Raw genomic sequence first — 18,091 nt, 5'->3', positions numbered from 1 at the left:
CCATGTGATACGCATTGCGTAGGTCTAGCTTGGTGAACACCGTAGCACCCTGTAAGGAGTCGAAGGCAGAACTCATCAAGGGCAGGGGATACTTGTTCTTGACCGTGATGTCATTCAACCCCCGATAATCAATACACGGTCGAAGAGAGCCATCCTTCTTACCCACAAAGAAGAATCCTGCCCCCAGGGGTGATGACGAGGGACGAACGAGACCAGCAGCTAGAGACTCCTTGATGTAGGTCTCCAAAGCCTCACGTTCAGGTCGGGAGATACTGTATAACCTTCCCTTGGGGTAGACAGCTCCAGGGAACAGGTTGATGGCACAATCATATGGTCGGTGGGGAGGGAGTGACAGAGCCTTCTGCTTACTGAACACTTCCCCCAAATCATGATATGTCTCGGGAACCAGGGACAAATCTGGGGGTTTAGCCTCAATCACCTGACTGGGAACCGAATGGGGACAGGCAGTCTTGAGACAGTTAGCATGACAATCAAGGCTCCAACTCGTTACCTTGCCCGTCACCCAATCGAACGTGGGATTGTGTTCCTTCAGCCAGGGGTATCCAAGGACCAGAGGAACATGGGAAGACGGCAGAATGAAGAATGAAATCATCTCAGAATGATTCCCCGACAACAGCATCTTAACCGGTTCAGTCCTCATCGTGATACGTGCCAGACTACTGCCGTCCAGAGTGGTAGCTTCAATGGCTTCCGGCAATTGCTCCTTGGAAAGCCCCAGCTGTTCCACCAACTCGGCATCAAGAAAGCTTCCATCGGCACCTGAATCGATAAAGCGTTAATCGCTAAGCTCTGATTCCTGTTCATAAGGGTAGCCGGAAACGGGGTCTGACAGAGGTATTGAGAGGTCGAAACTGGCTCGCTAAAAGTCCTCCCAACTTTAGCGAGCCGCGCAGTTTGACGACCGCCGGGAACAAGTGGCGAGGTAATGTCCCGAACCACCACAGCAGAGGCAACAGTTAGTCCTACGTCTGTGTTGGCGCTCCTCCTTGGTTAACCCGTGCCGCCCCCACTTGCATGGGTTCAGAATCGGGAGACAGGACCTCTCCACTAATCCTGTGTGGTGGACGATGATCGACGTATTCTGGTCCAATCCCCGACCCGACTGGAACCTGAGAAGCTGATCGGTTGGACGGGACCCATTGCTTCTCCCTCCTTCGCTCTCGGACTCGATTATCCACCCGAATAGACAAGGCTACCAAGCTGTCCAGGTCACTAGGCTCCGGATAGGAGATCAACTCATCCTTGAGCTGCTCCGACAGACCCTGGTAAAAGGCCGCTTGCAGAGACTCCTCATTCCACCCACTCTCCACAGCCAACGTCTTGAACTCGATCACGAAGTCGGCCACGCTGCGAGTTCCTTGGCGAAGCGAAAACAGGCGCCTAGCTGCGTCCCTCCCTCGGACGGAATGGTCGAAGAGCTTCCTCATCTCGGCCGTGAACCCCTGGTATGAAGCCATGCAGGGATCCTGTCGTTCCCAAACGGCTGAAGCCCACTCCAGCGCTCGACCACGCAGCAACTCAATCACAAAGGCTATCCTAGCCTTGTCTGTGGCATAAGAGTAGGGCTGTAGATCGAACACTAACCCACACTGCATAAGGAAGGAACGGCATCTTCCCAGCTCCCCCTCATATTTATCCGGCGTCGGAACCTTGGGCTCACGGAAGGACACAGCTCCAGAAGCGGCAGGCGAGATGGGTGAAACCGGTAGTGGATCCTCCACCGGAAACTTGCGCTGGTTCTGGACCTCCGTCAGACCGGTAGAAAGGTTCCGAACTGACAACGCGATCTCCTGTAGTACCGTGCTATGATGGCCCAACATCTTCTCCTGATGGGTAATGGCATGGCGAACAGAGTCCAGGTCCGCTGGGTTCATTACTGGCCGGATCGTTCTGTCACGGTTTACTAAGCCAGAACCCAGAAGCAGACCAGGACAAGGTAAGTTGAAACAAAGGTGAGTGTTTATTTAATAGATCCACGAGTGAGGCTGAATAATCCAGGGAACAGAGCGGGTGGCGTGGATGGGTTGTTGAGGGTGCAGTGGTAGGTCCAGTAATGGCTCGGCAGCCGCCGACCATCAGGCAGAGGTTGGGTGAAGGTTCCGGGTGAGTGATGTTCATGGCTAACGATCCGGCAGGGAATGGATGTCAGGTCAGAGCTTATGAAGGTGATGATCAGGGCCAGGTGTGCAGATTACTGATGGAATGCAGGTGTGGAAATCAGGAGAGCTCCCGCCTAGCAACGTAGCCCGGCAACCAGGCAGGGAGCGTTCCAGAACCCTCGGGAAACTGGAGATCCCGAGCAGAAAAACTAATACACAGACAGGAACCGACTCAGACTGCCGGAATCGTTACAAAATCGGACAATTGTTTCACTAACCGGTCTTTTGACCAAATCAGATCACATCTGAAAAAATATATCTGATGTGAAAAGATCTGATGTGACTGGTCAAAATACCCAATTTAGTGGAAAATATATCAGAATTGGGCTGCCTGTCTAAACTCAGCCTAAGTGCATTTAAGATTTTGTATTCCGTTCAAATATGACTTTACCCGTCTTTCAAGGAGCATGTCCCTGAAGTGCGTGACGCGTAGTTCTAAAGGTAGAACAGTCCGATGGGGAGGAGTGCCGCATGTCTCTCCGCCTGCCGTCTCTCTCAGGTCCCGATTGGCTTCCGGAGGTTCCTCCAGTCTGAGGAGGACACAAACAAAGAAACGGTTGTAGGACACGTCCCAAATGGCACCCTACTCCCTATATAGCGATCTACTTTTGACCAGGGCCGACAGGGCTTCTGGTCAAAAGTAGTGTACAGTACTGTACAGTGTATTTGTACATTAGCATTTTTTACAAAAAGTACTCCCATGCACTTCAAAATATGATTGTTCTGTAGAGAAGTATCATTGTAATGCTATACTATGAGTATGGTTAAGATGGGAAAAACCTTCGGACACTCACTTGTTCCTCTTGGTTTTTGAATAATGCTCTTCATCATCATCATCATCATCATCATCATCGTCATCAGCAGACGGAGAGTTAGAATCATCCTCTGCTGAGATAACGGACACACAGACAGAACCATAGCACACATCCTTTTTCAATGGACTCCAACAGAACCATAGCACACATCCCTTTTCAATGGACTCCAACAGAACCATAGCAAACATATATTTTTTTTATGGACTTCAACAGAACCAAAGCACACATCCTTTTTCAATGGACTCCAACTTCATATGATTGGTCATTAAAATCCACTGTGAATTAGAATCGTCATTAGCTGACGGAGAGTTACTTAGAACCATCCTCTGCTAAGAGAATGGATACACAGAGGAACCATAGATAGCACACATCCTTTTTTCAATGGACTCCGACTTCATAACATCGGTCATTAAAAACCACTATGAGAGAATCTATCAGACTAGAGTAGCGTTGCTGCCCACCATCTTATCAGCCAAGAGTCAATGTTCAGGTCATTGGGGTTGTCCACATATTTACCAAAGCTAATTTGCCAGACATGCTTTGTTGGAACAGTGAAGTTCAGACAGGTAAAAGGTCATCGATACATAATCAGCTGGTAACCGCAATAAGGCTAAATCAATAGAGACAAACCACCCTCTGGGAAATCTAGTCAGGGGAGATGATATCTTTGCTGACAAGATCCAATGTAATTCAATATTTACAGAGCCAGTCACACGTAGGACTTCCATGTGATCTATTCTGCTAGAACACAAAAAGAGATGGGAAGCATCCCAAATGGAACCCTATTACCGATATAGTGATCTATATTTTAACCAGAGCCCTATGGACCCTATAGGCCCTGGTCTAAAGTAGTGCACTGATTAGGGAATAGGGTGGCATTTGGGACGCTGCCATGAGATGGTTTCATATCCTAAAGGTTCCACGTTGGATTTTTCCATTCATGATCATCATCTGCTTCAATGAACACAGGCATCAAGATCCTCTGGTAGTCTGGGGGTCGACAGGCAATGGAACCCGAAACACTGTACATAGGATCTAGTATATCAGGATGGTAAAGATCATTCGATGATGCATTTTTATTGGCCTCCATATTAACAGATCATTAAAAACACGTTGGAATCATTACAAATAAAAAACAGCGGACTGATAACGAGCTTTTCAGTTCCATCTGAAGCCACGGCCGGGTAAATACCCACTTCGTTAAGAACCGTTCTAACTGGGTCCAACTCTACGGAGGGATGAGAACAAGCCAATGGGGAAGAAGTACCATTAACTTACTGGACAAACAATCCTTTTTGCGTTTATGTGGAGGATCTTCTATAATCCGGTTGAGATCCTCTCCGCGGTCCTTCAGATCTACCGGCTGGTCCCAAACAGAGAGTTGTATCGTCGGGTTGAAGAAGAATACTCTGTCGTCACCCGTCCACACCACACACCTGAGGAGAGATTAGCGTGAAAAAATGCAAGGATGCCAATTGGATCAGTAATGCCTGACCAGTTCCCACTGGTGTGTGTGTCACGCCAGATAATAGAGATGGTGGTTGCCTGTCAAGGATAAACGTGTGTTTTGTAGACTCAAGCGCCAGTACGCTGCCTCTGTCAGGTCTTAACTTTCCTTCAAGTTGATGTTCCACTCTTTGAACCCTTTGAAACAGCACACTACAATAATATTGTTCTACATTTTAGTCATTTAGCAGACGCTCTTATCCAGAGCGACTTACAGTTAGTGAGTGCATACATTATTTTTTCATACTGGCCCCCCCATGGGAATTGAACCCACAACCCTGCTGAGCTACATCCCTGCCAGCCATTCCCTCCCCTACCCTGGACCAATTGTGCGCTGCCCCATGGGTCTCCCGGTCGCGGCCGGCTACGACAGAGCCTGGATTCAAACCAGGATCTCTAGTGGCACAGCTAGCACTGCGATGCAGTGCCTTAGACCACTGCGCCACTCGGGAGACTCGGGAGTTCTAAACACACACCTGGGGAGAAAAGGGGGTAGAACCAAAAAGCATTCCATGAGATAACAAACACAGTATTATAGGACATGGTCCTTTGTGGCGCCGTTGTTAGGGAAGCTTGCAACACCAGGGTTGTCGGGTTCGATTCCTGTTTGGGGCCACCCATAGGAAAATGCATGCACGCACTACTGTAAGTCGCTTTGGATAAAAAGTGTCTGTGAAATGGCAGATATGATTGTATACTGTATACTATATTATATTCTACATTGGTATAATGTAATTAAGAAATAAGTTGACGAATATATGCTCTATGTAGTAATATGGACGTAACCACTGTAGTTATATGACACTTAGTCTGACATGACATGTTACAGAAAGTACTAGAATGTAATAGTTGATGTATTTCAGTTTATGGAGTAGGAGATGGTTTCTGAAGCAGGTAGCTTAGTGGTTAAGAGTGTTGTGCCAGTAACCGAAAGGTCGCTGGTTCTAATCCCCGAGCCGACTGGGTGAAAAATCTGTCGATGTGCCCTTGAGCAAGACACTTAACCCTAATTGCTCCTGTAAGTCTCTCTGGATAAGAGCGTCTGCTAAATAATAAAAAATAAAAAAATAACATTATTTGTTCCTGTTGTCTGTTATTACCTCAGAGCTCTTACTCCTAAAGACATTATGTATTTAAAGCCACAGGAGTATTAACCGCTGCAATATGAATCCCTGGAATAATTCAATACGTCTTCATGCTCACCATGTGAAATAAATTGTGAAGTTTTAAATCCTCATATTATCCGGTTGTGAGCCGTCCTTTTTTATAGGATATCACATATTTAATTGGTATATACCCTGGCTAGCTAGCTCTCAGCCATGAGATGATATTCACACAGCAGACAGGTATTGGAATAATTGATAATCTGCCACGATGAACCTCTCACGAGACCTTTCAATATTAGAATCATCAAAATAGGTTGGATTTGATTTGTTGACCAGATATTTGCTTTTTACAAATGTATTTTGATATTTTAATCCAATAGTCACATAATAAAAGCTGATGAATGAAAAGGTTAACACAGGGTGTTATGGTTTAAGAACCAGCGCACCGTTAGGCGTTGAGCTGAGAAAGTGTTGCAAATGACATGTTTCATGTAGTGCCTTTCAAGTCTGCTCTCAGCATCAACACACGCTGACAGACCGAAAGCTATTACATGGAGAGAATAACAAAACAAGTCCATTGAAGAACAGATTGCACCGCTCTGCAGACAGATATGGCAGGGCTTATTGCGCCATTGTCCCTGGTACAAGTTGTTCATTGTCTGGGACTGAAATGCTTTTTCTATCAAAGGTTTGCCACAGTGTGTTTATTTTTTTTCTGTCGATTGAAAGTAATTTGTACATACTTCGAGCGATTATTCCTCAGGGTATGAAGTCCATGATAACAGTGTTTTCCTGACATTTTCAACTAATATGAGATCAGAAAGAATAACCATATATAAAATATGGTTTTCAAGAACAAGTGAAGAAAGTAGAGACATGATTCCACATAAAATGATTGCAGTTAATGTTTTATGAACTTTACCCAGTGGTGGAAAAAAGTACCCAATTTTCATATTTGAGTAAAAGTAAAGATACCTTAATAGAAAATGACTCAAGTAAAAGTTAAAGTCAACCAGTAAAATACTACTTCAGTAAAAGTCTTAAAGTAATCAAATCTCACATTGTTGTCAATTTTTGCTCAATCTTGCATGCTTTCTCAAACAGCTTTAACTGTATATGCATTTGTGTATGCATTCGTAATATCAGGTCCTTTCTTGAGTTGGGCTCTGGGATGTAACAACCGTTGAGCATCTGATTTTATGGTTGATTGTGGAGGAAAAGGGTTGAGTGTGTTGGAGTATGTGCGTGTGTGTTTATCCCACATCTGCTGCAAGGGGGTAAGGATGTTAGGGAGAATATAGGATGAACCACAATAATTCAATCAATCAATCAATCAATTTTATTTTATATAGCCCTTCTTACATCAGCTAATATCTCGAAGTGCTGTACAGAAACCCAGCCTAAAACCCCAAACAGCTAGTAATGCAGGTGTAGAAGCACGGTGGCTAGGAAAAACTCCCTAGAAAGGCGAAAACCTAGGAAGAAACCTAGAGAGGAACCAGGCTATGAGGGGTGGCCAGTCCTCTTCTGGCTGTGCCGGGTGAAGATTATAACAGAACCATGCCAAGATGTTCAAAAATGTATCTCACTAGATCAGGATATTTAACCCTCCATATATCTACTAGTTCTAATGTATCCATGACATTCATGATTTCCTTAAGAGCATGAGGGTGTTTGTTTGTAGTGTGATGTTTGCTAAAATAATAATTGCTTGTCAAAAATGTAATGTAATACAATGGCAATCCGGGTTATAGGTTAAAATCCTACGCATGAACTGCCAACATTATTATGGGGCTTTAGCAGGGGAATTGGAGGGTTACTTAGTAGCAATGCAAATATCATGGTACAGCTATATGGACACTCAATCACTACCAATTGAGCTATTTTTTATTGGCAAATGTACAAACATATATAATGATAAATAGATTTGAAACTTGCATCTCATTATGGTATATGGTGAAATAGGTATAGCAAGTTATAATTGTAATGGCTTAGCATTAGGGGGGTGGGGGGGGGGATATGCTTATCCCATGGGCAAAGAAACTCAAAAGGGGTGATGATATAAATTAACAGTAATTTCGATCCGAATGTGCAAATTGTCCAAACAGATACGCAAGGTAGATGGATTATTTTAAAAACATTATTGGACCATAAACAGATATGGCTCATTAACCTTTACGGACCAAATAATGATGATCCACACTTCTTTGACAATATATATAATAAATTATCAAACCTGCAAGCAATTCAATACTCTATTATTATGGTGGGAGATTATAATACTGTTTTAAATAGCTCAATGGACCGTAAAGGACATCACACTACAAACAAACACCCTCATGCTCTTAAGGAAATCATGAATGTCATGGATACATTAGAACTAGTAGATATATGGAGGCTTAAATATCCTGATCTAGTGAGATATACAGTGGGGAAAAAAAGTATTTAGTCAGCCACCAATTGTGCAAGTTCTCCCACTTAAAAAGATGAGAGAGGCCTGTAATTTTCATCATAGGTACACGTCAACTATGACAGACAAATTGAGATTTTGTTTTCTCCAGAAAATCACATTGTAGGATTTTTAATGAATTTATTTGCAAATTATGGTGGAAAATAAGTATTTGGTCACTTACAAACAAGCAAGATTTCTGGCTCTCACAGACCTGTAACTTCTTCTTTAAGAGGCTCCTCTGTCCTCCACTCGTTACCTGTATTAATGGCACCTGTTTGAACTTGTTATCAGTATAAAAGACACCTGTCCACAACCTCAAACAGTCACACTCCAAACTCCACTATGGCCAAGACCAAAGAGCTGTCAAAGGACACCAGAAACAAAATTGTAGACCTGCACCAGGCTGGGAAGACTGAATCTGCAATAGGTAAGCAGCTTGGTTTGAAGAAATCAACTGTGGGAGCAATTATTAGAAAATGGAAGACATACAAGACCACTGATAATCTCCCTCGATCTGGGGCTCCACGCAAGATCTCACCCTGTGGGGTCAAAATGATCACAAGAACGGTGAGCAAAAACCCCAGAACCACACGGGGGGACCTAGTGAATGACCTGCAGAGAGCTGGGACCAAAGTAACAAAGCCTACCATCAGTAACACACTACGCCGCCAGGGACTCAAATCCTGCAGTGCCAGACGTGTCCCCCTGCTTAAGCCAGTACATGTCCAGGCCCGTCTGAAGTTTGCTAGAGTGCATTTGGATGATCCAGAAGAGGATTGGGAGAATGTCATATGGTCAGATGAAACCAAAATAGAACTTTTTGGTAAAAACTCAACTCGTCGTGTTTGGAGGACAAAGAATGCTGAGTTGCATCCAAAGAACACCATACCTACTGTGAAGCATGGGGGTGGAAACATCATGCTTTGGGGCTGTTTTTTCTGCAAAGGGACCAGGACGACTGATCCGTGTAAAGGAAAGAATGAATGGGGCCATGTATCGTGAGATTTTGAGTGAAAACCTCCTTCCATCAGCAAGGGCATTGAAGATGAAACGTGGCTGGGTCTTTCAGCATGACAATGATCCCAAACACACCACCCGGGCAACGAAGGAGTGGCTTCGTAAGAAGCATTTCATGGTCCTGGAGTGGCCTAGCCAGTCTCCAGATCTCAACCCCATAGAAAATCTTTGGAGGGAGTTGAAAGTCCGTGTTGCCCAGCGACAGCCCCAAAACATCACTGCTCTAGAGGAGATCTGCATGGAGGAATGGGCCAAAATACCAGCAACAGTGTGTGAAAACCTTGTGAAGACTTACAAAAAACGTTTGACCTGTGTCATTGCCAACAAAGGGTATATAACAAAGTATTGAGAAACTTTTGTTATTGACCAAATACTTATTTTCCACCATAATTTGCAAATAAATGTATTAAAAATCCTACAATGTGATTTTCTGGATTTTTTTCTTCTCATTTTGTCTGTCATAGTAGACGTGTACCTATGATGAAAATTACAGGCCTCTCTCATCCTTTTAAGTGGGAGAACTTGCACAATTGGTGGCTGACTAAATACTTTTTTTCCCCACTGTATGTTTTCGTTTCAGTCGCCTCCATCTCCTCTAACTGAAGCTAATTGCAGAGATATTTTTTCTATTGATAATGTAAAATTAACAGCCATACAGAAAGACTCAAGTGAAGGTGAAATTACAGAGGAGGAACTTCTGGATGCAATTAAAGACTTTAAGTCCGGGACAACTCCAGGGTTGGATGGCATACCAGTCGAGGTATACCAAACCTTTTTTGATATACTCAAAGGACCGTTATTAGCATGTTTTAACCACTCCTATGTAAATGGTAGATTATCAGACACTCAAGAAGAAGGTCTCATTTCATTATTACTGAAACAGGATACAAGTGGAAAATATAAAGATCCAGTCCATTAAAAAAATTGGAGGCCCCTTACACTTCAGTGTTGTGATGCAAAAATTTTAGCAAAATGTATAGCGCATATAATTAAAAAGGTATTGTCGGACTTTATTCATTCTAATCAGACTGTCACGAGTTACAAAGCCAGAACCCAGAAGCAGACCAGGACAAGGTAAGTTGAAACGAAGGTGAGTGTTTATTTACAAGTTCAAGAGTGATGCTGAATAATCCAGGGAACAGAGCGGGCGGCGTTGATTAGTTGTTGGGGTGCAGTGGTTGATCCAATCGTGGCTCGGCAGCCGCCGACCACCAGGCAGAGGTTGGATGAAGGTTCTGGACGAGTGACTGCAGATGGAACAAAACGGAGGTAAGTAAACAACAAATCAACAAGGTGCAAAACAACAAAAACTAACGCTAGAAGCTCTACGACTGATACTCTGGTAAACCTACTGTTCATGGCTAACGATCCGGCAGGGAATGGATGTTAGGCCAGAGCCTAAGAAGGGTGATGATCAGGACCAGGTGTGCAGATTGCTGATGGGATGCAGGTGCGGAAATCAAGAGAGCTCCCCGAGCGTTCCAGAACCCTCGGGAAACTGGAGATCACGAGCAGAAAAACTAGTCCACAGACAGGACCCGACTCAGACTGCCGGGATCGTTACAGTACCCCCCCTCCGACGAACGCCACCGGGCGGACTCCCCGGAGCGCCAGGATGGAGGCGGTAGAAGTCACGGATGAGGTCAGCATCTAGGATCTGTCGCCGCGGAATCCAACTCCTCTCTTCAGGACCATACCCCTCCCAGTCCACGAGATACTGGAAACCCCGGCCCCGCCGTCTGGAATCCATGATGCGTCGCACCGTGTAGGCAGGACCACCTCCGATCATCCGAGGAGGAGGAGGAGGAGGCGGAGGAGGCAACAGAGGACTGAGGAAAACAGGCTTGAGGCAGGAGACATGAAAGGTGGGATGGACTCTGAGCGTCCTCGGGAGTTTGAGTCGAACTGCCACCGGATTGATCACCTTCTCCACCACAAACGGACCAATGAACTTCGGTAACAACTTCCTAGACTCAGTCCGTAAAGGAAGATCCCGTGTGGCCAACCAGACCCTATCTCCGATGGTATAGGTGGGAGCGGGGATCCGGCGACGATTCGCCTGGAGCTGATACCGGTCCGAAACTCTAAGGAGTGCCTTTCTGGCCCGATGCCAGGTCCGGTGGCAACGACGAATATGGGCCTGAACAGAAGGCACTGAGAGCTCCTTCTCCTGAGAAGGGAACAAGGGAGGTTGGTAGCCATACAGGCACTGGAAGGGAGACATCCCAGTGGCAGATGTAGGGAGAGTATTGTGGGCATACTCAACCCAAGGCAACTGAGAGACCCAGGAGGTGGGGTTGGAAGAGGCCAGGCAGCGTAGCGTGGATTCCATCTTCTGGTTGGCTCTCTCCGCCTGACCATTAGATTGGGGGTGAAAACCAGATGTGAGACTGACTGTAGCTCCAATGGCCAAACAGAAGGACTTCCAGACAGCAGAGGTAAACTGAGGGCCACGGTCGGAAACGATATCACTGGGCAAACCGTGGACCCTGAAAACCTCCCCTAACCAGGATCTCGGACGTCTCCGAGGCAGAGGGAAGCTTGGCAATTGGCACAAAGTGGGCGAACTTGCTGAATCTGTCCACGATAGTCAGAACGACCGTGTTCCCCTCAGAAGCGGGCAACCCAGTGACAAAGTCCAGGGCCAGATGCGACCATGGTCGCCGGGGAATAGGAAGGGGGTGAAGTAGTCCAGAGCTGGGCCGATTGGTACTCTTATTCTGCGCACACACTGGACAGGCAGCAACATAACCCCGAGTATCCTCGGCCATGGCAGGCCACCAAAAACGTCTGCGAAGAAACGCCATCGTCCGAGCCACGCCAGGGTGACAAGCCATCTTGCTGGCGTGGGACCATTTGAGGACCGCAGGGACGAACCGACTCAGGCACAAACAACCGACCGGGTGGACCGTTACCGGGACCGGGCTGCGTCCGAAGGGCCGCCATCACCTCCTCCTCAATCTTCCACCGAACAGCTCCCACGACGCAGTTCCGGGGGAGAATTGTCTCGGTCTTGGACCCACTCTCCTCCGTCTTGGAGAACATCCGAGACAAGGCGTCCGCCTTGCCGTTCTTAGATCCAGGTCGGAACGTCAGGGAAAAATTGAATCGTCCGAAAAACAACGACCACCTGGCCTGACGGGAGTTGAGACGTCTAGCCGATTGCACGTAAGCAAGATTCTTGTGGTCAGTCCAGACAATAAACGGTTGCTCCGCCCCCTCCAACCAGTGGCGCCACTCCTCCAAGGCAAGTTTCACCGCGAGAAGCTCCCGGTTACCCACATCGTAATTCCTCTCCGCAGGCGAAAGGCGACAGAGTAGTAGGCGCAGGGATGGAGTTTACTGTCCGTGGAGCATCGCTGCGACAGGATGGCGCCAACTCCCACATCAGACGCGTCCATTTCAACGACGAACTGACGGGCCGTGTCCGGTTGAGAGAGAATCGGTGCGTTGGTGAATCGCCTCTTCAAATCCAGAAACGCTCGATCCGCCTCCGGATTCCACTTGAAGCTCCTGATACTGGAAGTCAAGGCAGTTAACGGAGCGGCCACACGGCTGTAATCCCGGATGAATCTGCGGTAGAAATTCGCAAACCCCAAAAATCTCTGGAGCTGCAATCTCGTACCGGGCTGGGCCCATTCCAGAACCGCTCTAACCTTCTCCTGGTCCATCCTAATCTCTCCCCTGGAGATGATGTACCCGAGAAAGGATGTCGTGTGGGCGTGAAACTCGCACTTCTCGGCCTTCACGAACAGGCGATTCTCCAACAATCGCTGCAGAACCTGCCGGACATGCTGGACGTGGTCGGAAGGTTCCTTCGAGAAGATCAGAATGTCATCCAGATAAACAAACACAAAGAGACCGATCATATCTCTCAGGACGTCGTTCACCATACTCTGGAATACCGCTGGAGCATTGGTCAGTCCAAACGGCATCACCTGATACTCAAGTGACCCATCGGTGTATTGAAACCCGTCAACCACTCGTCTCCCTCTCTGATCCGGACCATGTGATACGCATTGCGTAGGTCTAGCTTGGTGAACACCGTAGCACCCTGTAAGGAGTCGAAGGCAGAACTCATCAAGGGCAGGGGATACTTGTTCTTGACCGTGATGTCATTCAACCCCCGATAATCAATACACGGTCGAAGAGAGCCATCCTTCTTACCCACAAAGAAGAATCCTGCCCCCAGGGGTGATGACGAGGGACGAACGAGACCAGCAGCTAGGGACTCCTTGATGTAGGTCTCCAAAGCCTCACGTTCAGGGCGGGAGATACTGTATAACCTTCCCTTGGGGTAGACAGCTCCAGGGAACAGGTTGATGGCACAATCATATGGTCGGTGGGGAGGGAGTGACAGAGCCTTCTGCTTACTGAACACTTTCCCCAAATCGTGATATGTCTCGGGAACCAGGGACAAATCTGGGGGTTTAACCTCAATCACCTGACTGGGAACCGAATGGGGACAGGCAGTCTTGAGACAGTTAGCATGACAATCAAGGCTCCAACTCGTTACCTTGCCCGTCACCCAATCGAACGTGGGATTGTGTTCCTTCAGCCAGGGGTATCCAAGGACCAGAGGAACATGGGAAGACGGCAGAATGAAGAATGAAATCATCTCCGAATGATTCCCCGACAACAGCATCTTAACCGGTTCAGTCCTCATCGTGATACGTGCCAGCCTACTGCCGTTCAGAGTGGTCGCTTCAATGGCTTCCGGCAATTGCTCCTTGGAAAGCCCCAGCTGTTCCACCAACTCGGCATCAAGAAAGCTTCCATCGGCACCTGAATCGATAAAAGCGTTAATCGCTAAGCTCTGATTCCTGTTCACAAGGGTAGCCGGGAAACGGGGTCTGACAGAGGTATTGAGAGGTCGAAACTGGCTCGCTAAAAGTCCTCCCAACTTTAGCGAGCCGCGCAGTTTGACGACCGCCGGGAACAGGTGGCGAGGTAATGTCCCGAACCACCACAGTAGAGGCAACAGTTAGTCCTACGTCTGAGTTGGCGTTCCTCCTTGGTTAACCCGTGCCGCCCTACTTGCATTGGTTCCGACTCGGGAGACAGGACCTCTCCACTAATCCTGTGTGGTGGACGATGATCGACGTATTCTGGACCAATCCCCGACCCGACTGGAACCTGAGAAGCTGATCGATTGGACGGACCCCATTGCTTCTCCCTCCTTCGCTCTCGGACTCGATTATCCACCCGAATAGACAAGGCTACCAAGCTGTCCAGGTCACTAGGCTCCGGATAGGAGATCAACTCATCCTTGAGCTGCTCCGACAGACCCTGGTAGAAGGCCGCTTGCAGAGACTCCTCATTCCACCCACTCTCCACAGCCAACGTCTTGAACTCGATCACGAAGTCGGCCACGCTGCGAGTTCCTTGGTGAAGCGAAAACAGGCGCCTAGCTGCGTCCCTCCCTCGGACGGAATGGTCGAAAAGCTTCCTCAGCTCGGCCGTGAACCCCGGGTATGAAGCCATGCAGGGGTCTTGTCGTTCCCAAACGGCTGAAGCCCACTCCAGCGCTCGACCACGCAGCAACTCAATCACAAAGGCTATCCTAGCCTTGTCTGTGGCATAAGAGTAGGGCTGTAGATCGAACACTAACCCACACTGCATAAGGAAAGAACGGCATCTTCCCAGCTCCCCCTCATATTTATCCGGCGTCGGAACCTTGGGCTCACGGAAGGACACCGCTCCAGACGCGGCAGGCGAGATGGGTGAAACCGGTAGTGGATCCTCCACCGGAAACTTCGCGCTGGTTCTGGACCTCCGTCAGACCGGTAGAAAGGTTCCGAACTGCCAACGCGATCTCCTGTAGCTCCGTGCTATGATGGCCCAACATCTTCTCCTGATGGGTAATGGCATGGCGAACAGAGTCCAGGTCCGCTGGGTTCATTACTGGCCGGATCGTTCTGTCACGAGTTACAAAGCCAGAACCCAGAAGCAGACCAGGACAAGGTAAGTTGAAACGAAGGTGAGTGTTTATTTACAAGTTCAAGAGTGATGCTGAATAATCCAGGGAACAGAGCGGGCGGCGTTGATTAGTTGTTGGGGTGCAGTGGTTGATCCAATCGTGGCTCGGCAGCCGCCGACCACCAGGCAGAGGTTGGATGAAGGTTCTGGACGAGTGACTGCAGATGGAACAAAACGGAGGTAAGTAAACAACAAATCAACAAGGTGCAAAACAACAAAAACTAACGCTAGAAGCTCTACGACTGATACTCTGGTAAACCTACTGTTCATGGCTAACGATCCGGCAGGGAATGGATGTTAGGCCAGAGCCTAAGAAGGGTGATGATCAGGACCAGGTGTGCAGATTGCTGATGGGATGCAGGTGCGGAAATCAAGAGAGCTCCCCGGAGCGTTCCAGAACCCTCGGGAAACTGGAGATCACGAGCAGAAAAACTAGTCCACAGACAGGACCCGACTCAGACTGCCGGGATCGTTACACAGACAGGTTTTTTACATGGAAGATACATTGGAGATAACAAAAGGCAAGTACTGGAAACAATAGAACACAATGGAAAATCTGGGAAACCAGGCCTGCTCTTCATAGCAGACTTCGAAAAGGCATTTGATAAAGTATGACTGGGGTTTATATATAAATGCCTGGGGCATTTCAATTTTGGAGAATCTCTTATAAAATGGGTTAAAATCATGTATAGTAACCCTAGGTGTAAAATAGTAAATAATGGCTATTTCTCAGAAAGTTTTAAACTGTCAAGAGGAGTGAAACAAGGTTGTCCACTATCGGCGTATCTATTTATTGTGGCCATCGAGATGTTAGCTATTAAAATCAGATCCAACAATAATATCAATGGATTAGAAATCCAGGGTTTAAAAACAAAGGTGTCATTGTACGCTGATGATTCATGTTTTCTTTTAAATCCACAACTTGAATCCCTCCACAGCCTCATAGAGGATCTAGATACATTTTCTAACCTCTCTGGATTAGAAACAAATTATGATAAATGTACTATATTACGTAATCGATCACTAAAAAATAAAATGTTTACATTACCATGTAGTTTAACAATAAAATGGTCTGATGGTGATGTGGATATACTCTGAATACATATCCCAAGTGAAATAAATGATCTCACTCCAATAAATGTTAATAGAAAGTTAGCAAAATAGATAAGATCTAGCTACCATGGAAAGGTAAATACCTGTCAATTTGTGGAAAAATCACCCTGATTAACTCTTTAGTATTATCCCAGTTTATCTATTTGCTTATGGTCTTGCCTACGCCTAGCGAACAGTTTTTTAAACTATATGAGAAAAAAATATTCAATTTTATTTGGAACGGCAAGCCAGACAAAATTAAAAGGGCCTATTTATATAATGAATATGAATTTGGAGGACAGAAATTATTAACTATTAAAGCATTAGACCTATCACTAAAAGCTTCAGTCATACAAAAGTTATACTTAAATCCGAACTGGTTCTCTAGCAAATTAGTAAGATTGTCTCACCCAATGTTTAAGAATGGCCTTTTTCCCTTTATTCAGATTACAACCTCTCACTTTCAGTTATTTGAAAAGGAAATCATCTCCCAAATATCACTTTTTCTAAAACAAGCCATAGAAAGTTGGTTGCGATTTCAATTTAATCCTCCAGAAACGACAGAACAAAAAAATTCAACAAATATTGAGGTTAAACTCTAATATAATAATTGATAAATATGTTGTATGTATGTGTGTGTATATATATATATATATATATATATATTTGCGAGAGAAAAAAGTGTTGCAGACAATTACATTGATGGAAGTTACAATCTATCTGCAATATTAAAGCCGATCTACCCCCTAAATAAATAAAAAAAGACAAAGAAAAAGTCTAAAAGTATTTTGTTTTAAATATACTTAAGTATCAAAAGTACATGTAATTGCTAAAATATACTTACGTATCAAAAGTAAAAGTTAAAGTATAAATAATTTCAAATTCCTTATATTAAGGAAACCAGACTGGACCATTTTCTTGTTTTTAAATTTACGGATAGCCAAGGGCACACTCCAACACTCAGACATAATTTACTAACTAAACATGTGTTTAGTGAGTCCGCCAGATCAGAGGCAGTATGGATGACCAGGGATGTTCTCTTGATAAGAGGCAGTATGGATGACCAGGGATGTTCTCTTGATAAGAGGCAGTATGGATGACCAGGGATGTTCTCTTGATAAGAGGCAGTATGGATGACCAGGGATGTTCTCTTGATAAGAGGCAGTATGGATGACCAGGGATGTTCTCTTGATCAGAGGCAGTATGGATGACCAGGGATGTTCTCTTGATAAGAGGCAGTATGGATGACCAGGGATGTTCTCTTGATCAGAGGCAGTATGGATGACCAGGGATGTTCTCTTGATAAGAGGCAGTATGGATGACCAGGGATGTTCTCTTGATCAGAGGCAGTATGGATGACCAGGGATGTTCTCTTGATAAGAGGCAGTATGGATGACCAGGGATGTTCTCTTGATAAGAGGCAGTATGGATGACCAGGGATGTTCTCTTGATAAGAGGCAGTATGGATGACCAGGGATGTTCTCTTGATAAGTGGCAGTATGGATGACCAGGGATGTTCTCTTGATCAGAGGCAGTATGGATGACCAGGGATGTTCTCTTGATAAGAGGCAGTATGGATGACCAGGGATGTTCTCTTGATAAGAGGCAGTATGGATGACCAGGGATGTTCTCTTGATCAGAGGCAGTATGGATGACCAGGGATGTTCTCTTGATAAGTGCGTGAATTGGACCATTTTACTTTTGGGGTGTCAGGGAAAATGTATGGAGTAAAAACCACATTGCCTCTCTGATTACTGCCCTCCTTGCCTGGTCCGTGAGTTTTGGTTGGCGGCCCTCTCTTGGCAGGTTTGTTGTGGTGCCATTTTCTTTCAATTTTTTAATAATGGATTTAATGGTGCTCCATGGGATGTTCAAAGTTTCTGATATTTTTTTATAACCCAACCCTGATCTGTACTTCTCCACAACTTTGTCCCTGACCTGTTT

At 46.1% G+C, this 18,091-nt stretch overlaps 1 protein-coding gene across 1 annotated transcript in view; it reads right to left on the bottom strand.

The window, feature by feature from the left end:
- LOC121573119 (transcription elongation regulator 1-like protein) overlaps positions 1-18,091 on the bottom strand; it is a 47,806-nt gene that overhangs the window by 15,709 nt on the left and 14,006 nt on the right. The window contains exons 5-7 of the mRNA XM_045217566.1: positions 4,274-4,431; positions 2,975-3,068; positions 2,572-2,710 (exon numbers count right to left, since the gene is read on the bottom strand). Coding sequence (XP_045073501.1) covers positions 2,572-2,710; positions 2,975-3,068; positions 4,274-4,431 — 391 coding nt within the window. The remainder of the gene's footprint in view (positions 1-2,571; positions 2,711-2,974; positions 3,069-4,273; positions 4,432-18,091) is intronic.

The sequence above is a fragment of the Coregonus clupeaformis genome, unplaced genomic scaffold (assembly GCF_020615455.1).
Source record: "Coregonus clupeaformis isolate EN_2021a unplaced genomic scaffold, ASM2061545v1 scaf1123, whole genome shotgun sequence".
Taxonomy (NCBI): domain Eukaryota; kingdom Metazoa; phylum Chordata; class Actinopteri; order Salmoniformes; family Salmonidae; genus Coregonus; species Coregonus clupeaformis.
Note: the sequence above shows the minus strand (reverse complement) of the source record. Positions and strands in the feature narration are given on the sequence as shown.